The sequence below is a fragment of the Hoplias malabaricus genome, chromosome 9, assembly GCF_029633855.1.
Source record: "Hoplias malabaricus isolate fHopMal1 chromosome 9, fHopMal1.hap1, whole genome shotgun sequence".
Classification (NCBI taxonomy): Eukaryota; Metazoa; Chordata; class Actinopteri; order Characiformes; family Erythrinidae; genus Hoplias; species Hoplias malabaricus.
In genome coordinates, this window is record NC_089808.1 from 42,580,308 (window position 1) to 42,604,176 (window position 23,869).

Here is a 23,869-nt window from a genome sequence, read left to right on the forward strand (position 1 = left end):
ACCGCCTTTTAAACACCAGATATTTTACCTGAAAAACACCCAGATGCCATTTAGCTTTGAAAATGCATGAATAATACCTAAATTTGATTTCAATCACTTAATAACTCAGTGTTACCTCCTCAGCAAGTAGGGATTCCTGTTGCTCCACAGAGGGTGCACTGCTGCTAATGGCATGAGCATCATCAGTATATTCTTTTCTAAAAAAAAATTTTTTCTACTGACAATACCCTGCGCATGACTGGCACTGCACTGCATCCTTCCTCTGGACCTTGCAGGTGATGGGTCTCCATGATCCTCCCACAAGCCTGGTTGGGTTATATCAGCTACCTCACAACCAGGCACTCAACATCATACGCTACCCACAAGGTTTGTGTTTTATCTGAATCTTCACTCCAGACATTTTCCTCACAGGAGACCTTACTGTGATCCCACAGCTCCAGATAATGATCCAGGAGAAAATGTTACAGTTTGACTGCTCAGTTGTAAGCAGAAAGGACATTTGGTTTTGGGTGAGTAGGGAGAAAGTGTGGGCTGTCACACTGAACGTCCAGTACTGGGGTGGCTCAAGTGAAATTCAGGTTCAGACTCTCTCTGAGTCAAAGGAGACTGGTTCAAGCTGAAGTCAAACCACAACAGCAGACAATGACTAGAGCTTATCTGACAGATGTTTAAAGTCACAGTGCAGAATGTGTGGGTTTTCAATGGAAGGGGAACTGCCTCAGGAGAGCATCAAGCACACTGAAAAAAACTAACAGTACTGAAGATAGTGAGGAAAAAACATAATTTTAGTACTATTTAGTACTATTGGTTCTGAGTGATGTAACTGAACAGACCTTGCATAATTTGCTAGTAGTTTTACAGCTGCTGAGCAAGGAACAAAAAGAGTAACTCTGCTGTTTCAGTTCTTTGACAAAGTGACTGGAGCATTCTAACGAAAGATCTTACCCCAGTGCATCTCCACCCTGTCCTGTATTACTTTCCCTCCTCCCAACACCCCTGATTGAAATAACTGGTTAATTAACTAATTTCGGTATTGCCATGGGAGTGTTAAAGTAAGTAAACCACTAAAATATGTAGGGCAGGGCACCTCCAGGACCAGGGCTGAGAAACACTGCTAACTCTGAGGGAATGGGTGAAAATGTATGGAAGTTGCAAAATGGAGAATAGGGCAATATATTCGTTGCTTTACTCTGTGCTTCAGTGTGATTATAATACAGATCTCTGAACTGGTGATTAATTAATTAAATTTTATTTCAAACAGGTTTCAATACCAGGTAATATTTTATTAATATACAATTTTAAAGTTAATATAGGAAAGTAGCTTTAGAGTGGAATGTTTTTCACTGGAGTCTCAACTGCGTGTGGCTGTTGCTATGGCGACTTAACAGAGTTCTCTACTAACCAATGAGTGAACCGCTGATATGCACCAGCCAATCATAAAGCAAAAGGCGGGTCTTGACGGAATACGGGTGTGATTAGAAATACTGCATCCAGTGTAAATCCCACAGCAGGCCAGGAGGCGGCGCTGCTTCTACAGCTGTTGTGTGAGTGTAATGAAAACAGAAGCTGGAGCTGGTCTGAGAGTAAGATCTGCACCTCTCTCTGTTTACACTCTGATTTTAAACCGAAACGTTTAACACTGACAGTTTGGCCTTGTGTTTCTCACCGCTGCAAAACTGCGCCGAATTCATAACTGCATTCAAACCGACCTGCAGAAGTAAAAACAGAATGGAAAAGTGTGGGTTTAGAAACAAAATCCATCGCCAAGCTCAACTCAAAGCTCTGTCTTTGTTGGGTTTGTTTTGTAGAAATATATCCTAGAAATCCTGCACTTAAAGCTAAAAATAATGAAATGTAAAACATTTGCGTCATTTTCTATTTCAGAACTGAAATGAATTATAATCGTACACAAGATAAGATGTCAAATATCTTGTAAGCCGTAAAATACCGCGCAGCTCTAGCCCCACATCATTCCCGTTCTTTACCTGGGAGGTAAAGTAGGGCTCTTAATCTGTCCTGTTTCTATCACTGGCCCTGGAGGGCGTCCATATTTGGAGCCAACATTTAACATTTTGCCACACGGTGTGACGGCAGTGTGTGGATCGATTAGCCACTAAACATCTGTTATTTTCACAGATATTTCTAATTCCATGCAAATACCATAGACATTATTGACGTCTTCTGGAAAAATGGCATTACCCCAGCTCCCCATGTAAAACTAATCCTGTACAAATAGGGCTCCAGTAATTCAGTAAAGAGAGCGAGACCACTCCTGCCTCCAGCGTTCTCCGACACAGCCCCTTACTGTGGAAAGTGTTACATCTCGTGTCGTGTTGTGGTCGTTCTGAAATCTGTATCTGAGATCAGCTGAGTCAGGTCACAGATTGACTGCGGCTGTGATACACAGATAAACAACAGACGACACAGGCGCTGGAGCAGAGACTGGACGATTGACACATGGCTCCACATTACCACGAGGCAAAGCATATGCAGATCTCCCCATGTCAAAAACAACACGTCAAATGCCTGACTCCTATAGATGTCCTTTCTTTCCTAAATATTCCTTGAAAGTAAACTTGTAGATCTAAGTAACTAAGTTGAAAGTAAATTTTGTTACCCCTTTCCCCCCTGTTCTCCAGTGCTCAGGACCCACACAGAGCAGGTTTTATTTATTTATTTATTTATTTGCTTACTGTTTTACATGTTTTCTTTTCCCTTCTGTGTGATGTTTTTAACACTGAAAATATTCTGTAAGAGCTTCATTCGGATTAGGGTCCTGGTGAGCTCAGAACCTACCTGAGATCACTGACGCATCACACACTCACCCAGTCACTCACACTCACACCTGTGGACAGTTTCAGACACTCACCCAGTCACTCACACTCACACCTGTGGACAGTTTCACACACTCACCCAGTCACTCACACACTCACACCTGTGGACAGTTTCACACACTCACCCAGTCACTCACACACTCACAACTGTGGACAGTTTCACACACTCACCCAGTCACTCACACACTCACACCTGTGGACAGTTTCACACAATCACCCAGTCACTCACACACTCACAACTGTGGACAGTTTCACACACTCACCCAGTCACTCACACACTCACACCTGTGGACAGTTTCACACACTCACCCAGTCACTCACACACTCACACCTGTGGACTGTTTCACACACTCACCCACTCACACCTGTGGACAGTTTCACACACTCACCCAGTCATTCACACACTCGCACCTGTGGACAGTTTCACACACTCACCCACTCGCACCTGTGGACAGTCTCACACATGCACCCAGTCATTCACACACTCACACCTGTGGACAGTTTCACACACTCACCCAGTCACTCACACACTCACACCTGTGGACAGTTTCACACTCTCACCCAGTCACTCACACACTCACACCTGTGGACAGTTTCACACACTCACCCAGTCACTCACACACTCACAGCTGTGTACTGTTTCACACACTCACCCAGTCACTCATACACTCACACACACACCTGTGGACAGTTTCACTCACTCACCCAGTCACTCACACACACACACCTGTGGACAGTGTCACAAACTCACACAGTCACTCACACACCCACACACACACATGGACAATTTCACACACTCACCCAGTCACTCACACACTTACATCTGTGGACAGTCTCACACACTCACCCAGTCACTCACACACTCACACCTGTGGACAGTGTCACAAACTCACCCAGTCACTCACACACTCACATCTGTGGAGAGTTTCACACACTCACCCTGTCACTTACAGACTCACACCAGTGGACAGTGTCACACACTCACTCAGTCACTCACACACTCACACCTGTGGACAGTTTCACACACTCACCCAGTCACTCACACCTGTGGACAGTTTCACACACTCACCCAGTCACTCACACCTGTGGACAGTTTCACACACTCACCCAGTCACTCACTCACACACTCACACCTGTGGACAGTCTCACGCAGTCACTCACACACTCACACCTGTGGATAGTTTCACGTGGAAAGAATCAAGCAAACAATCTTCCATCTGTGGGCCTCCATTTTCTCAGAAAACTATAAAGACATGCAGTAGAGAAGCAGCAGCTCTGACTTTAAGAGACTGACAGAAAGGAGGAAAACCAGAAGGAACACAGATGTTAGAGCATCATGAGACACTGGCGTCCATCCACACCACCATCCTCCAACCAGAGCAAAGCAAATGAGGTCCTGTTTATTTGGCAGTGAAAGCTATTTCCTCATTTCTCTCGCTCGCTGCTCACGGCTCTGACACTCGCTGGATCCTGATCTCTAAGGAATAACAGCTCTGAATACAGCTAACGTCTTTCCAGGAAGGTAAGTGGTGTTGGAGCAGAAGAACATCTGTGATGATTTTATACACAGAGGGATCTTGTGACATTGACACTTATTGGACTACAGTCTTGTTTAGGGCAGAGACTGTTATTCTCGCTCTGACTGTCTCATCCTCCAGCCCCCACAGGGCAGGAGTCTCCAGACACCTTTAGGATTCATTTACAACAAAAAATAAAATCTACATTCTCTGAAAAACTCACTGTGGGGGAACCTTCACTGTCATCACTTTACTGATGGGACCCTCAGTGATACGTCTTAGTGCCTTCAATCTGTGAATGTAATGGTACCTTCCTTACAACAAAAAGAGTTCATTTAAGTGTGCTATTACTATACTTCTTTAAACTTAAAAACAAGCAAGTACACATTCAGATTAATCCTTATGTCCTTATCAGTGATGTACTACACACAGTTATACTTAAATACACCTGGGTAGTATACTGACTAGTGTACAGAAATAGTCTGAGTATATTTCAAGCATATTTGTACTTATACTTTTGATTCAGAAACCATTAAGAAAAGTATTCTTGCTCTATACATAGTTTAAGTATAATGTAATGGGCTTGTAGTTTGTGGTGGAACAGCTGAGTGTAAAAAAGTCATTATCTCAGAAAATTAAGATATTATATAAGACCAATTTAAAAATTATGTTAAATAAAGAATTGGGGCTTAGTTCACTGGCCAGTCAAGCACAGTGGTACCGTTGTCATTAAACATACTGCTTTAGGCAGTATGGACAGGTGCCAAGTCCTTTAAATATGCATTTACATCAAGCTTGTCAGCAAAGGGAAGTATGAAGTGCTCTAAAATTTCCTGGCAGATGGCTGCACTGGCTTTGGACATGATATAACACAGTGGACCAACACCAGCAGATGACACGGCTCCCCAAACCACTAACTGACTGTGGAAACCTCACACTAGACTCAAGCAGCTTGGACTGCGCCTCTCCACTCTTCCTCCAGACTCTGGGACCTGTGAAATGAAAAATTTACTTTAGTCTGAAAACAAGACTTTAGACACTGAGCCACGGTCCAGTCCTTTTTCTCCTGCACCCAGGTGAGACACTTCTGACGCTGTCTCTGGGTCATGAGCGGCTCGACACAAGGACTGTGACAGTTGTGTCCCAGGTCCTGGATATGTCTGTGTGTGGTGGCTCTTGAAGCTCTGATTCCAGCAGTGGTCTACTCCTGGAGAATCTCCCGTAAATTTGTGAATGACCTTTCAAGGTTGTGGTTTCCCCTGTTGTTTGTCCACCTTTCTCTACCACACATTTTCCTTCCACTCCACTTTCCATTAATAAGCTTGGACACAGTAGGAGTGTGCCACTGACTGCCTTCTGGACATCTGTCAGGTCGGCAGTCTTCCCCGTGATTGAGGAGCCTACTGAACCAGACTAAGGGACTAAAGGACTAAAAGGCCTAGGAAACCTTTGCAGGTGTTTTGTGTTGATTATTCTAATCTTCTGAGATAATGACTTTTGGGTTTTTGTTGGCTGTAAGCCATAAACATTAAAATAAATAAACACTTGAAATAGATCACTCTGTTTTTAATGAATCTATATGAGTTCCATTTTTTAAATTGAATTACTTTTTGAATTAACTTTTTGATGATATTTTAATTTATTGAGATGCACCTGCACTGTTAAACATTTCACTGTAAATTAACAGTAAAATACTGGCAGCAGAGACACCAGCATTTTACTGTGGTTTTACAGAGCAACTACCGTCATTTATTTAAAAAGTATATTGAATTACTGTATATAAGAGTAGAAAAAAAAATTTTGTATGGTAAATTTACAGTAAATGCCAGCACGTTACTGCTATTTAAGTGGCTCTACTCTAAGATAACAGTATATTAATGTATAAAGTATTACACTATGACAATAAAATAAGTTATTTTTACAGCAGTTTACAGTAAAAGCCAGTATATTACATTTATTTACAAACGTGATTTTTGCTTTTAATTCTTCGAAATCCTCACAAAAAATAAAAGAATTCCTGAAGGACACACATGCAATGAAGTTTTGCAATAGTAGTTTATTTAAAGCGCTCATGTATTTGCACAGTCAAATTAATGACTTTACTGAACTCATGACCATAAGAGGCTTAGTTAAATAGCATAAATAACAGTGTAGCACTGGTTTACAATAGCATTAAGAACACTAGTTTGAACCATGTGACAGTAAAATGGCAAAAAATATAAGAGGGAAAGGGAGATCTACGGTGAGAGTGTTGAGCTGGGATCTTAAAGCACTGATGATGTGTCAAACAAACAAAAAGATTAGCAATAACATGTCACTGCTAAAATATAAATATAAGAAGCTAGTAGTCTCAAATACATAAAAAAGATGCTGATACATTATTCTGATGACTGGAACACCAGTAAAACCTAAAGAAAGTTTTGTGCTTAAACCACTCGGGTAGCAGAAATATGAATTTGAAAGTTTCCAGAAGTACCTCTATCAAAACAGAGAAAATGTTTAAAGTCACACAGGTTACACAAGTCACCATGTGTATAGTGTGTTAAAGGTGTGGTTAAAATATTTATTTAGACGACTGGAGGAGGAGTTCCCCACCTACACTGGCCAAAGTCAAGGCAATGATCACAACACCTTAAAAGTGCCAAATTGCAAAGAAAGCACACAAAAACATATTTACACTGAAACTGACAAAATCAATCTTAGGATAAGAATCAAATTCATTTGAACTTCAGAGTCATCATATAGAACATCCTGTCAGTAAAATACAATAACATTTACACTTCAGGTGTTGGGATTGTTGCCTACACATAGTATAATACAGAGTGGGTACTCCTCCTCTTCTTCCACTCATTCAGTAGGCCTTTACTAACACCACCACATACAATATAGCTGAACTTGGTAATGTCACTTACCTTCAGTAATCCCTAATTTTGAATGAATTCCAGGTGCTAGAGGTTGAAAATATGGACTCCTCAACTTTTCATTTCTTGGCAGTAAGTTTAGTTGAACAAAATATAACTAAATTTAAATGAATGTACAGTTTTTCAGAAATGACATTATGGACATGTAATCTACACAGAATCTTTCATTAGTTACAACATTCTCACTATAAAACAAAGTCACTTTAAAACGTACATTAAAATACAGACCTGGCAAAATGATCAGAGGACTGGCAGGTAGTGGACATATTCTCTCATTGTTCACAGATCTGAAAAACACAACAGAATAATGTTATAGCAAGTGCGAAAATCACAAAAACATTTCAGCAATCACTGATTAATACTCACATCAGCAAGAAAGGGCTCTCACCTGAATGAGTCACAAGAAACTGAACCTCATGGGCAGTCAGATCCCCATTAAAACACATCAAAGGTCCCAGATCTCCACTCCCATTTGGAAACCTTCTCTCTCATCTGTTTGCTGTTGTACTGTTGTACTACCTTATTTACAGAAATACTTTATAAAATGTCTGGAAAACTGTTGCTCTAATAGGTTAGCTTATATTTGTAACACTGCTGAAGCTAGAGCTTCTTTGTTCATTTTAGTAACTTGAAATAGACCTAATTAAAAACATCTGAAATTTTAAAAAGTTTATTAATTCTCTGCACTCCATGCACTGACTGAGTGTTGTGCTGACGTGCTGACAGTCCGACCACAAAGACTCGAGGTGTTCCCGAGCAGTGGGGAAAATGAGCAGAGTCTTCTCTTACAGCGGAGCCACATCATCCAGCTCACCCCAAGCTCAGAAAAAACCCACGGTCGTCACTCAGTACGTTTGAGCAGAGAATAAACAGAATTTCATGAAAACAGTCATCAGTACGATTCTGATGGACAGTGACTGGACTAAAAAGAAAAGATGGCACGTTTCCACAGCTTGACAGAAAATACTGTGTTATGTGTTAATGTGTTAAATTACAGTTATCTACTGTTAATTGTTAACTAAACACTACTGTTTATTTAAATTTGAAGTATGGTTATTTAACAGTGTTTTACAATTATTCTAAAGTCGAATACTGCTCCGGCTCAGTACCTAATCTAAACAACTACAAGGGGATAAGGACTGAGTCATCAAGAACCTTAACACGCAAAGAGACCACTTCAAACCACACAATGATTGGTTTCTATTCTCATGAAGCCTAGCTTAGTCTGAGACTAGTGGCCACCTCATTTACACTGAAACCGTATTTTCACACATTGAAGAATGAGTCATTCTGGCTGTAGAATATATTTTAATCATCTTTCAGGAAGGGCAGATACATCCTTTTTTGACATAATCTCATGTTGTTGAAATATTTTGTTCAACAAGCTTTCATTTTCCCTCATTAAAGGATGAGGCTGAGGACAGGATTTACTGGAAAATATAACGAGGGCTGCACTGACGCCTCACGTCTTTCCATTTTCCTTTATTTTTCAGTTTCAGTAGTGAGAACATTTCTAATGAGAAGCACAAAACACACCGTTACACTCCAGGACACATTGTTACACACAAGAACACACTGTTACACAGTAGCACACATCGTTACACACCAGAACATGCTGTTACACTCCACCAAATACTGTTACACTGTTATGTTTATTTAAAAAAAATCATTTGGTGCTTTCACAAAAAATATACCAAAAAACATGTTTAAATGTCTTCCCTGCATAATCAGAACAGGAATAACTTCACACATCATAGCCCTTAATTTAATTTGAATTATTTATAACACAGTGAGCAGAGCACCTACATATGTCTATGGTGAGTCTATCAGAAGAGGAAATGATGAGGGCAAAATCCCTTTTAAGAATGCGTCAACAAATTTAAACTGTTAGAGAGAGTCATAACAGCCATAAAATATAAACACACAAACTTAATGTGGTAACACACAAAAAATCTACATGTTTACGTGTAGATTTACATGTTACGTTTTATCGCATTAATATGCACATATTTTATGCAATAACAAGCATAAACTATGCATTAAATGCACCACTGGATTTCCAATTTTGCTGGAGCGATCAGATTACCACCGGAGTTATCTGTACATGACAAATGATTCAAATATGCAGTGTGAGCTGTCACCAATGCACACCACTTGAAAAATCGCAGCGTATGCCTGGCTTAACAGGAACGTTTTATTGGTTAAAACATGTCATTTCAGATATTTTTTTTGACTGAATAAGATTATGACAGTCTCCTGTGTCTTGAAGGGGTCTGCTTTCAGTTACAATAAAACAATACACAGTGTACTTCATGTCTTCTACGATGGACGGTCATTTCTTCTTGTGTATGTTTTCGTAAAGGTCTGTGAACATGGAAACAGGTGGTGAACCCCCAAGAGGCACTGCTGCACCTTACCCAGGTGTTAACATGGGCCCCCAGCCTGGCTCCTCTCCCATTCCTGGGTTTCAGCCCTACCCTGGACCCCCAGGGTATCAAGGTGCGTTCCACCTCTTGCTTGAATTATAATATGAATAATATGAATGTAAACAAATCATGGCATCATAGCGCAGCAGGTAGGGTTCAAGTCCCGCTCCGGGTGACTGTCTGTGAGGAGTGTGGTGTGTTCTCCCTGTGTCTGTGTGGGTTTCCTCCGGGTGACTGTCTGTGAGGAGTGTGGTGTGTTCTCCCTGTGTCTGCGTGGGTTTCCTCCGGGTGCTCCGATTTCCTCCCACACTCAAAAAACACACTTTGGTAGGTGGATTGGTGACTCAAAAGTGTTTGTAGGTGTGAGCGTGTGAGTGAATGTGTGAGTGTGTGTCGCCCTGTGAAGGACTGGCACCCGCTCCTAACCCTAACCCTTGCGCCCAGTGATTCCAGGTAGGCTTCAGACCCTTGGCCACCCTGAGCTAGATAAAGGTTACAGACAATGAATTAATGTAAGAGAGCACAGATTTTTCCATTAAATAATTAAATTGTAAACAAATAAAAGGTTCTATCCTGACCAACAATAACCCAACAGTGCTGTGCAACCGCTGAAGTAAAGTTAAAGAGTAAAAAAATCTGAAATGGGATTCTGACCAATAACAATCAAAGGGGTTAGATATCAATAGTATTGTTCTTATGAGAGAAAACAGTATTGTAGATATATTAAATAATATGTTAGAGATCTGAAACTGCACATACATTGAATGCATACAATTATTAATAATATGTGATTGATTAAATTTGCGTTATCTTGTATTAGCTTTCGTACTTGTCAAAATTACATGAAGGATATGTGGACTTGGACCTTTATTTGTCTGAAGTTCATTGTAGATACCTGCAATTACACTTTTTCTAATCAAAAAGGTAACTGCAGATATCTGTAACCAGAGATTTCATTAGTAAAAATATAACTCCATGTAGCACAGCAGTGTTCTCCCCCTGTGTGAACAGCCCTGTTCAGAACGCCCGCTTTCAGCACCTGTTCCTTTAAATGATAATGAGCCGCTCGCTGTTCACCCCGACCCCGAGCGCACAGCAGTGAGGAGCGAGGAGCAGAAGCTCTGGTTTTTAGCCGTTTTCACTCTGTTCTCTTTCTTCTCCGTTTTTACTCAGTGCTCTTATTTCTCCGCACTTGTTGTGTATGTTTTACTGCGTTTAACCCCGTCTTTGCGTTTTCACATAAATGCGGGCCAAACGCTGTGATTGGAGGTTTATCCCATATTTTCTGACTTAGACAGCACACAGTTTTTTAATAATGGCATCAGCACAAGGACTGTGTGCCATAGAAAACCAGTTTGGAAAACTGCACTGCCGGAGGAGTGGTTGAGGTCAACCATTAGAGGTCACCTTGATCAATGTACTAGTGCACTGATTAGGATTTAGGATGCATGACTTCTTGAGTGAAAAATTTGTAAATATTTACAAGTTCCCAACATTTCTTTTAACATATATAAAACTTTATTTTGAAGTGGACTTTTTGACACCAAGGTAATGGTGTCAAGTAATGGAAGCTAACCTCCTTCCGTTTAGCATCACACAAACTATAAGCCAAATCAACACACAAGTATCTATAACTACATTGAGCTGTAAACCAGTCTCAAGCAGACATTATGTTTTCTGACACTGTGTGACCTACAAATGAACAAACGGTGCAGAAAACTAGGGTTAGTTTAGGATTACAGTCTTTCAGATGGTGGTTTATGCAGTTTTTAGTTATTCATCATATCTTTAATAAACAAAGTGCATAACCTGTAACCAGAGGTAAAGACAGTAACACCAGTTTTATCTACTGAATACACCTCTATATTTACTGAAGGCCAGGTGTTTCCAGTGGTGGACAAAGTAAATGTCATTGGTTACTGTACTTATGTAGTTTTTCTGTGTATCTGTACTTTACTGGAGTATTTTTTATTTAAGTTGCTATAGATATAATAAATAGAGATAGATTAAAGTTTTAGAATAATTATTGACCTTGAATGGAAATGTTGCTGAAATCAAGAGTGACTGTGAATTGTTTCTAGCTTAGTCTGAGTTGTTTAACCAAGAGTCTTTTTATAAAAACGATAATAGGATTTTAGAACTGTGTTAAATCATGATAACTTTACTTTTGATACTTAAGGATATTTGAGGGCCAATATTTTTGTACTTTTACTCAAATGAAAATCTAAATTGAGTTTTCTTAAAGGGCACTTTATATATCGTCCCTGTCCAAATACAGACGTGTTTCTCTAAAACAGTAGCTTTACAAGAGCAGGCAAATACCTTCTCAACTTTCAATGGAAGTCAATGTAAAAAGATTATATTGCATATTTTCAGAATGTTATTTGATAAAAATTGTGACATTTTGAAACTGAGTTATCTCTGTTTTTCTCACTAAAGGTCCTCCTCCTGCTGCACACCCTGGACAAGTTCCAGTATCTACGAGTGAGTTTATCTGCTAAAGTTTCCTGCTATTGACAGAATAATGTTCATGACTGGGAATTTGCATAAACCTATATAGATCTGATAAGACAGAATTACAGTAAATACCTTGTTGTAACATCCTCCAGTTTCATCAGAGCTCTATTGATATTGTTAGTTCAACATATTTACCACTTGCAAATTTGTGACTCTGTAATTAACTATTCGGAAAAACACACAGTTGTGGGTACAACTCAACTCAACTCTAGTTCAGATGATTATATTTGTCAGTTTATTCACACGGTAAATTCAGTAAAATCTCACTGTCAAGAGGCCAGCGATATGAAAACACTCAATTAGATCAAATTCACTTGTGGTAATGAATAAATAAGTCTTCGTGTCACGGTAAGTCTCAGTGATTTTAGCAAGGCTTACAATATTCAGTTTACAAATTCACAAAGACTGAATTTCACAGAGAATCTGTTTCTTTTAAAGGTGAATCATTAGTGGTTTCTGTGTAGACACATCTGTAAATCTGTGTGAACTGTAAATCTGTGAAGCTGTGAGACAGCTGTGAGATACTATACATTCTGATTGGAGATAATCTGAACAAAACTGAATGTTGTGAAAGTTGCCTTCCTTTTTAAAGCATACGTAACAACTTCAGGATCAACATCACCCCAGTGTTATGTAAGAGGAAGTGTGAGAGTACAGTAACCTTCTCTATGGGATGAGCTTTTTAAATAAACAGCTGTGTGAGAGCAAAATTACAATCCCCATTTCTGATAAAATATGGCACTTTAAAAGTGCAGTAAAAAGCATTAATCTGTGGTGTTTATGCCCTTTACGGGTTATTTAAATTATAAATTCACTACAATAGTCTTTCCAATGATTTCAATCTGAATGTAGTTTTAGAATTAAACACAACAAACACTGAAAAGCTGGGACAGAGAAAAAATAACATTCCTCTGCAAGAGCAAAGAATTAATGTTTCTTATCATCTTTCGTACATAACACTGTGGAAGATTCAGGAAGAATGGAAAAATCTCTGTAGGACAAGACCAGACTTCATTGATAAATTGGTGAGACCTTTGAGCCCTCAGACGGCAGTGCATGAGAAACGGCATTAATATAGACTGTCAGCTACATGGCCACAGGAGGATTTTGAAAAAACTTTATCACTGAACACTGTTGCATTCTTCATCAATCAATGCAACTTATTAATCTATTACGAAGGAGAAAGACATATTTCAGCCCCTCCAAGTTCATCTCAAAAGATCAGTGGATATGTGTGATGAATCCACATTTCAGCTTGTTTTCAGGACCTGCACATGGAGTTACCTGAGCCAAAGACTAAAGAGACCATCCAGATTGTTATAAAAAAAAAAAATTCAAAAACCCACTGTCACATGTCAGTTTTGTTCCCAGTGTTTTTGTTATGGTCCTGGTATGGTGTTGCACATACAAGGTAAAGTAAAGAGAAATAAAGGGAACATCGAGCTGAAAACAATGCTTTCCTCCATGCTGTTTTTTTTTTTTTTTTTTTTAATAGTGTTGCATTAGCCAGGAGCTTTGTCTGGTGACCCGGCATACACCCACAAATAAAGCAGTTGGCAATGAGATGTATGGATTGTCAGCATGTTCAGAAGATGCCAAAGACTGCCTCTTTGCATCTTTGGGAATGGCCCACACATTACTGGCAGACGATTCACAAGTCATCTGTCACGACTGGGTGGACAGACAGAGGTGGATGCAAATGCCATAACACAGCAGATTTATTTTAACAAGCACTTTAAAACCTTTAGCCTCTTGTCATTCTTGAGTTGGCCTTGGTTCTCCATTTAGTTCTTAGTTTTTCTCTGTTCTGTTTATCCTTGGGTCTTTTTTTTTTTGCAAATTCTCCATTTTCCTGGTTTCCTTTTGCTGGAGAGTTTTGCTTCCTGCTTGTGTATCTTTCTTGGTTTGTGTATGTCTTTGTATTCCATAATAAACCATGCGTCTCTGTGATTACATCCATCTCCTTTGTCCCTCACACCACAGCGCAGCCTAAATGTGACACCCACATCTCATTTTATGGGGGAACTTAAGTGCCTGGGCTTTTTTACAGAGACATATCCTGCCATCAGACTGTTGAGCAGCTGAAGTCATGCATCAAGGGAGAACAGGCAGAAATCTCACTTACAAAACAGCAGCAGATGGTCTCTTTTGTTCCCAAATGCTTAAACCATGTAATTAAAGGGAGAGGTAATGGGGCACAGCATCAGAGTCAAAGAGTTTATTGTCATTTGCACAATAATTGCATTTGTTCTAAAGTTGTAGTTCTGTTTAATAACCTGGATGACTGGATGTGACGTGTGACAGCAGAAATAGTTTCTGAATTCAATTTTATTTTATTTAGGACATCTTACAAATCATTTTTAAAATCAGATATTTTTATGTATTTATTTATCAAAAAACAATTAAAACTAATTAGAATATTTTCTTTTTAAATTAAAAATTCCTGACTGACCTTGGAGGAGCTGCTGCTTTTACAAATTTTTTTGAATATCCATCTGCAGGTAGAAACTGAAGAATTAAATGTTCTTTTTAGACCGTTCCCAAAGTAATTAAAATTTAAAAGATCTCCAAAAGATCCAAAATACAACCTTCCTCCTCAGGAGGCGTGCTCGTTCCGGAAGTTTTACAAAGACCAGTCGAGTGAAGTTCAAAGCAAATCAAAGTATTTATTTTAATACTGGATCCAGGAAAACTAATACATAAGAAACGCAACCTAGTGCCCTTCCACGCAAAGTTCTGACCTTCCCATGTGACTCCACAGTTTTATACCCCAAATGACGTATACCCTGCTGGCAAGGCGTTTCTGGCTGTTTAACATATATTAATATGCATAATTAGACATGTTAGTACTCAGGTTTCTCGCGTGCAAGTTTCACATGCACCTATGACCCCAAAACACTCATCATGCCCTTCTGACTCTATAGGTTTTATTTCCCACATTCCTTTTCTGTCACCAAGATTCAGAGGGGTCACTAATGGACTTAAGGTCACTGAGATGCCCTAAAGTTCAACTCCCCCTTTTGGCTAACAGTTGTAATTTATGTGTTTCCTAAGTACAGAGAGGTCTAAGAATTTAGAAAGGTGTAAACACTGAGTCAGCATGCCAGTTAGTGTGCAGATTCTAAACTGTTTAAATGCATGGTTAAAATACTGGTTAATCATTCATATGAATACAAGGTTTCATACAATGAATATGTAATTATACTTTCTAATTTTAACTAATCATCATTTAAGGATATTTGTCCACTAATACAAAGTAATAAAATTATTTTTCACAACAAAACACAAAACTGAGTTGTGAACAACTATTAACTGTTTAACACAGGAGCATTTTAGCATTTCAGCAGCTTACATTACTTTCATTAATAACCAGGTTTCCTCTGCTACATAACGCTATTTCAGCTAGTGCCTCAATGGCTTTTCAGTTTGATTCATTAAAGATTTTTTTTTGTCTTGAAATGACTCTCACCGTCAGGAAACTCACTACACCTTCTCCCTGTTTTCTGACAAGAAAGCAATACAGACCGATAGTCAACAATGTCAAAGAGACATGCAGTAACAGCAGCAGCTCCCCCAGGTCCTAGTGCACCCAAGTTTCATTACATTGTTAATATGGAGACAGAGAGAGCCACTGTTGAAAATGAAAGAATTGGGGATCACTAAAGAACATTTAGGTGGGTGCTACAGCCCTCCTAGAACAGGTCTAATGGTTTCCATGCTAAATGTGTTTGTATTTACCAAATGCAACTCAGATCAGAGGAAACACTGATGCACAAGGAGTGACTTACACTCATATCTGTATTTATTCATTTGTCTATTTATTTTCAGCTGTAAACACGGTTGTGATGGTTCCTACCCTGAGTGATGTACCCGGACAAACAAAATGTCCTCATTGTCAACAGGTGGTTGTCACTAACACAACACACAACTGTGGGCTCTTAACGTGGCTCGTTTTTGGAGGTCTTTTCATTGTCGGGTAAGTGTCTCTAACCATAAAGAGAGAGATTACCTGGGAGAGCCCTGAGTTCAGTATTTCACTTTATTCTCTCATGTCTCCTGTGAAGGTGCTGGCCGTGTTGTCTGATCCCGTTCTGCGTGAACTCATGCAAAGACGTGGAGCACCGCTGCCCCAACTGCAGCAATCTTGTGTATATCTATAAGAGAATGTGAAACATTTGCTCTCTCAGTGGAGTCCAGATTGACCAAAGAAAACAATTATTGGGGAATTTCTGTGAACAAAGTTTAAACCTGGTTAAGGATATGGCTGGACAGATAGCATTCTCTAAACGCCTCTAAAAACTCAATAGTCTGAATTTAAATATTTAACATTTATAGAAATGTAACCTGTCAAAGTCTCATTTTTTTTTTTTATTTAACCAGATTAGTCCCATCACTGATCTCTTTTACAAGGCAGACCTGGCCCAAAACAGCAGCCACACAGAGATACAACAAATAATACACACAAGAATATATTCAGATAAACACATCTTCTGTAAAACATCTACACAACGACACAATGGACTTTACCATAGCCTTAAAACGCACAATGTTTTCAGTCTTAAGTTTGCTTTATTAATAATTCCAAAGCTGTTTTTCCGAATTCAGTCCAAATTTTGAGAAAAACAACTTGCAGCACAGAAGGAAGATGGTGGGTTTCATGTTTCACATTTAAAAGAGAAGGCAAATTAACAGGGAGTTTACCCGTCATGGTGTTATACATAACATTCCAACGACAGACGGTGTGCACCCACCGAACACCAATTATTTTTTGAATATAACACAGTGATGAGTGAGAATGTGAATATAGAAATGAAAGTTTGTATTTTTTAAAAAATTCCATTAACTCACAGTCTTGCTTTTAAATATAATTTGTGGAAAATATTTATTGATCACCGGGAGCTATTCTAGGGTTTTATTAATGGGGTGGGGTGGTCTGGGGTGACCAAGAACCAGGCATTGATGGGGCCTGCAAAAATTAGCAGAATGTAGTCTGGGCCAGTGAAGCTGAGGGGATAATCATATTTCAGTCCATAGCTTGGTCACGCTTGCAGCTGAACCCATGAGCATATCGATGTAATGACCACAATGGTAGGACCTTTCACTTAGCTCCACTACTGTGTGGCAGAAATGTGCTGAATATTGTTGCTCTCCAGGGAAATAAATCCATGTTTATGGAAGTGTAGTTAACACAGCCGCTGTTCTTCACAGTGTGTGTAAATCTCACGATGAAAGACCAATAGAAATGCTCCAAAATCACTGAATCAAATGTTTTTACATTGACATCCATTGAATTTTTAGGTTTTATCCTTCTCCTGTAAAGTTACTCTTTTGAAGAAACATTTTTCATTGGACAGTGATGATATTTCATAACTGTGTTGGTCTGTGACTACTTTTCTCTTTCAAGAATCTTAATAAATAAATGACTTTCTAAAATCAGTGTCCATCTTTGATAACGATGACAACATCACACACACCCAACAGCAACTGTCTTTAATTTAAGGGCCCCCCAGCAGTAATATCTACTGGAGATTAACCAGATAAAGGTAAAGGCAGGAAGCTTAAACCACAGAGTGTGATGGGACACGAACAGAAGAAAGCAGTTTGTCTTCATAGTCCTTTTATTTCTGTTTAGGAAGTTATGTAATAACATAATTTTGGGAGTAGGACCATGCCCAAACTCCTCCTCTCAGCCCTATATATAACCCTATATAATAAATTCACGTCATTTCCGCGTCAGACAAACTCGCTTCATTTAGTTCAGGAGACAAATCTCGATTCAACTGCTTCACTATGTCAGCTTGCTCCTCCGCGCTGGGTCATTCCTGCTGATCCTCATATTCGGAGCCATGGTTTTAAGAGTCTATTGAGGTAGTGCATACTCTGAAGGCCATCATTAGTGATTTAAATTTGATGCGAGCAGCTAAGGGTAGCCAATGCAGCTCAACTAATAGGCGCATGACATGTGCTCTTTTAGGCTGGTTGAAGACCAGGACTACTGCAGCATTCGTGTCTAATACAGGCCTCTAAATGTTCAATCGTCTTGGGCCTTCTTTGTCGCACCTTCCTCTATATGATGCGCCAAATGTTCTCTATAGGTGAATGATCTGGACTGCAGGCTGGCCATTTCAGTAACCGGATCCTTCTCCTACGTAGCCATGATGTTGTGATTGCTGCAGAATGTGGTCTGGCATTATCTTGTTGAAAAATGCAGGGTCTTCCCTGAAAGAGATAACGTCTAGATGGGAGCATATGTTGTTCTAGAACCTGAACATAGTTCTCTGCATTAATGGTGCCTTTCCAGACACGCAAGCTGCCCATGCCACAAGCACTCATGCAACCCCATATCATCAGTTATGCAGGCTTCTGAACAGAGCGTTGATAACAACTTGGGGTTATCCTTGTCCTCTCTGGTCCAGATGACATGGCGTCCCAGTGTTCCATAAAGAACTTCAAATCGTGACTCATCTGACCACAGAACAGTCTTCCATTTTGCCACATTCCATTTTAAAAGACCCCTGGCCAAGTGCAAACGTCTGAGCTTGTGGAACTTGCTTAGAAATGGCTTCCTCTTTGCACTGTAGAGTTTCAGCTGGCAACGGTGGATGGCACGGTGGATTGTGTTCACTGACAATGCTTTCTGGAAATATTCCTGAGCCTTCCTATTCCTATTTCCTTGACAGTGGCATTCCTGTTTGAGGTGCAGTGACGTTTAAGGGCCTGGAGATCACCAGCATCCAGTAGAGTTTTACGGCCTTGACCCTTACGCACAGCAATTGTTCCAGATTCTCTGAATCTTTTGATGATGTTATGCATGGTTGATGATGATAACTTAAAAGTCTTTGCTATTTCATGTTGGGTAACACCATTCTGGTATTGCTGCACTATCTTTCTGCGCAACAATGGTGGAATTGGTGATCCTCTTACCATCTTGGCTTCAGAGAGACACCGACATGCTAAGAAGCTCTTTTTATACCCAATCATGTTGTCAATTGACCTAATTAGTGTTAATTGGTCTTCCAGCTGTTCGTTATATGCTCAAATTTCCTTTTTCCAGCCACTTATTGCTTCTTGTCCCAACTTTTTTGGGGTTTGTTGACACTGTGAAATTTTGAATCAACATATTTTTCCTTTAAAATGTTACATTTACTCAGATTAAACTTTTGATCTGTCATCTATGTTCTATTATGTATAATACTGACATTTGCCATCTCCACATCATTGCATTCAGTTTTTATTCACAATTTGTTTAGTGTCCCAACTTTTTTGGAATCTGGTTTGTATGTACGGCCGTTGTCGCGCCTGCAACCGCTTTGACTGTTCTATGCTCTGCAGTCTTACCCACTCTGGATCGGTGCTCTGCGCTCCACTTCTTTCACTGCAACCGGCCTCCTGAGCGACCCCCACATCTGCCTCAGATGCTGGCACACAGCTTTGAGCCTCCCCTTACCTTCATCTCCGGCAACGCTGCTACGGGACTGCCTCATGTTTGGGGAACGCGAATCTACCGTCGGTATGGCTGCTGCTCCACAGCTACGAGCTCTAGAGTGCCTTGAGACTCCCATTTCCTCCTCTCTGGCAGAACAGCCTCGGCGTTCCAGTAATGTGCTCTGAAACAATGGCATTCCCTTTGCTCACCCAGCTAAAGAGAGAAACCGGTCTGCCGGTGTACGGAGCCCCTGCATAGCAATGCGATAATGTCACAACCTTCTCTCTCCCCCGCCTCAATGCCCCCTGCTGGAGTATTCTTCGTCTTCCTGTTACCCTTCTTGGTTGTGTCTAAGCTGGAGACATTAGCCTCGATGTCTTATAGTCTTTGCTGTCTCACAGGTCGGTGCCTTAGAGGGCTGTTTTGATAATAATATAATTACCTGAGCTGCATTGGATAATGGCTTGGAATCTGCAATATTCATGCGCATCACCAGGGCACTAGTTCACCTACATTGCTTGCCAAAATTGTCCTATTTGAAATGTTAGAAAAGAAGCAGGCAACATGTTTAAGCCTTCATTCTGAATTGTCTCCTCCTTCCCTCTGAATACTGCCTTGATTGACAGCATTGCACCCATTTAGACACAGCCCTCCTTGCTCGTTTCGTTCTCTCTTATCCTCTCTACGCATCATCCCACCCCTACCTTCATTATCCCACCTCTTCCCCCGTTGCAGCCTCAGCTGTATACCTCAGACCTTCTAGCCCGCACGCCTGTTACTGTTGCGGGCCTGCCTCCTGCCTGGCCCTCTGGGCACTCTATTCAGTCTCCTTGCTGCACAGCTTCCTCATCCTAGATTCCCTCTCATTCTATCATCTCATTCTCCCAGCCTCTATATCAGCAGCTTGTGTACTTCGTGGATGCTCATCCCAACCCCTTCAATTTGTGGCCGTGCCATACCCTGCCTTTAAAATTACAATTCTCACTTTTATGTTCAGGTGCTGCTGTGGACCCTCATCCTGACTCCTCTGCTGCTGTGCTCCTCCTGTGGACGCTCATCCCTCTGCCTGCCCCTCACAGACAAACAGCGCCCTGCGCCCACTGTACAGCTTGCACTCTCTCCTGCTGGATCTTACTTTCTGCCTCTCTGCTTGTAGCTAAGCTTCTCCTAGCGACTGCACCTCACACTGCCTCTTATGGTACTGTTCGCACTGATTCCTCCAGCAGATGTGGGCTTTCAACCTTACCTCTCCTCTTTGCAAGCATTTCTGCTCCGAGCCCATAAGTTCCAGCTTATGCTCCCTTCTCAGGCGTCGCCTTGGACCAGCCCCTCTACCCAGGACTAAGGCACTTCAAATTCAATTCACCCTCTCACATGCAGCCTTGTTGCTCTCGGCTTCTAACTTTCCAGCTCTTGCCACGAGGACTTTCATCTTTCATCTCTCTGCTACCAGCTACACCTCACCCTGCCTCCTATGGTACCATTCGCATTGATTCCTCCAGGCGCTGTGGGCCTTCAACCTGTCCTCTTATCTTCACAACCATGATGCTCCTAGCCCCAAAGTTCCAGTTATGCTCTCTCTTCAGGTGTTACCTTGGACCAGCACTCAGGCACTCAATGCCACCTCAAATTCAATTCACCTTCTTACAAGCTGCCTCTTCTCTGGTACCTATTTTTCATCACCATCTAGGCATTTTCGCTATCTTTGAGTCAACTTTCTACTTTGCCCCTTTGCTTGATCTCCTCAGCACCTTTGGATGTTGTCTCTTTCAGAGTTTTCTCCTGCGTGACAAACTGCCTTCTCTCTATATTGCCATTTCTGTGGTGCTGACCCTTTTTGGGCTTCTTATTTGGCCTCATCTGTCATCCCTCTAGATCACCCTTCAATTCTCAATTCCCTCTATGCCATTGGAAAGTCACCACCAGGGCACACCTGCCAACGAAAGACATCTCACTTTATTAATGCTGCCCCTCTGTAGTACTTGACTTAAAGGCTGCTACCAATCCACTTTCCACCTTTAGTTGCCAGCCTCAGACCCCTCACCATTACCCAACCACCATCAATTACACTGGACTTAGCAACACTCTGTCCAATGCATCCAGTCTGATGCACTATCATGGTGGCCCCAGATTAATGTCACTATATTGTTACACTGTAACGTAATGACATTTAGCTGGTAATACTTTAAAATTCTATTAGTAGTTGATCAATTTGATTTCTGCTGATGCGATGATCTTGTCCATCTTAAGACCAACTCTGACTCTACCGCATTTCGCAATCATTTCCCCTTTACTGCTGCCACCTGGAGGGTGCATGGGAGTTTGCTCAACCAGTCTACATGTGTTTTGTGGATCTGGAGAAGGCATTCGACCGTGTCCCTCGGGGTATTCTGTGGGGGGTGCTCAGGGAGTATGGGGTACTGGGCTCTTTGTTACGAGCTATCCAGTCCCTGTACAAACAGAGCAGGAGTCTGGTTCGTATGGCTGGCAGTAAGTCCGACTGGTTTCCAGTCGGAGTTGGACTCCGTCAGGGCTGCCCGTTGTCACCGGTTCTGTTCACAATTTTTATGGACAGAATTTCTCGGCGTAGCCAAGTGGCGGAGGGTGTCCGGTTTGGTGGTCTCAGGATCCCATGTCTGCTTTTTGCAGATGATGTGGTTTTGTTGGCTTCATCGAGCCGGGACCTCCAGCTCTTGCTGGACCAGTTTGCAGCCGAGTGTGAAGCGGTAGGGATGAGGATCAGTACCTCCAAGTCCGAGTCCATGGTACTCAGTCGGAAAAGGGTGGAGTGCTCTCTCCAGGTTGGAAGTGAGATCCTGCCTCAAGTGGAGGAGTTTAAATACCTCGGGGTCTTGTTCACGAGTGAGGGAAAGATGGAGCGTGAGATTGACAGGCGGATCGGTGCAGCGTCAGCAGTAATGCAGGCTCTGTACCGGTCCGTCGTGGTGAAGAAAGAGCTGAGCAGAAAAGCAAAGCTCTCGATTTACCGGTCAATCTACGTCCCAACCCTCACCTATGGTCACGAGCTTTGGGTAGTGACCGAAAGAACGAGATCGCGGGTACAAGTGGCTGAAATGAGTTTTCTCCGCAGGATGTCTGGACTCTCCATTAGAGACAGGGTTAGGAGCTCGGACATCCGGGAGAGACTCGGAGTGGAGCCGCTGCTCCTCCACGTCGAGAGGAGCCAGTTGAGGTGGTTCGGGCATCTGGTTCGGATGCCTCCTGGACGCCTTCCTGGAGAGGTGTTCCGGGCATGTCCAACGGGGAGGAGGTCCCGGGGCAGACCAAGAACATGCTGGAGAGACTATATGTCTCGACTGGCCTGGGAACGCCTCGGTATACCCCCGGAGGAGCTGGCGTCGGTGGCTGGGGAGAGGGAGGTCTGGGTTTCTTTGCTCCGACTGCTTCCCCCGCGACCCGGACCCGGATAAGCGGTGGATAATGGATAGATGGATGGATGCTGCCACATTTGAATACTCAAATTACCAATCATGCTAGAATTTCTGTCATCATAATCAATAAAGGACATTCAACTTACTCAACCTAATGCTATTTGTCTACCGTCTCACGTGACACTCAGTCATGCACCAGTTTATTAAAGGTAGTTCATTCATAGACATCAGTCGAACCTGTCCTTTGTGTAGCACCTAATGACCAGCATTCCTGTAAATTTTTGGGGGTTCGGCTTCATACACATTCATAAGCCACCCTGAACTCCTCCCCAAAGACTTCTGAGTTCACCTCCCCGTTTCAGCCTCAACGGGCATGCTCCGTACTAGCAAATTGAAGTTATGTAATAACATAAATTTGGGAGTAGGACCATGCCCAAACTCCTCCTCCTCTCAGCCCTATATATAACCCGCAAATTCATGTCATTTCTGCATCAGACAAACTCACTTAATTTAGTTCAGGAGACGAATCTCAATTCGACTGCTTCACAATGTCAGCTCGCTCCTCCGCACTGGGTCATTCCTGATGACCCTCAAGCTGTGTTCGACCATTATCAAACCCACCGAGCCTCCTGTTTTAAAAAACTTGCTCCCACCTCCACCCCGTCTCCACCCTTTTCTCATATTCATTTATCCAACGGGGGGTCCGGCTTCATACACATTCATAAGCCCGCCCTTTACTCCTCCCCAAAGACTTCTGAGTTCACCTCCCCATTTCAGCCTCTACGGGCATGGTCCGTACTAGCAAAATACTTATTGTGTCTTCATTTTATTAAAAT

The 23,869-nt window shown here is 41.6% G+C and overlaps 1 protein-coding gene across 1 annotated transcript; it reads left to right on the top strand.

Moving 5' to 3' along the window:
* Nucleotides 1–2,543: 2,543 nt before the first annotated feature.
* Nucleotides 2,544–17,613, top strand: LOC136707131 (LITAF domain-containing protein-like). Its single transcript, XM_066681049.1, has 6 exons — nt 2,544–2,662; nt 4,074–4,356; nt 9,635–9,771; nt 12,138–12,182; nt 16,044–16,191; nt 16,280–17,613. Exons 3-6 carry the CDS (start codon nt 9,645–9,647, stop codon nt 16,383–16,385), a joined length of 426 nt encoding a protein of 141 aa, XP_066537146.1. The 5' UTR covers nt 2,544–2,662; nt 4,074–4,356; nt 9,635–9,644; the 3' UTR covers nt 16,386–17,613.
* The last annotated feature ends 6,256 nt before the right edge of the window (nt 17,614–23,869 follow it).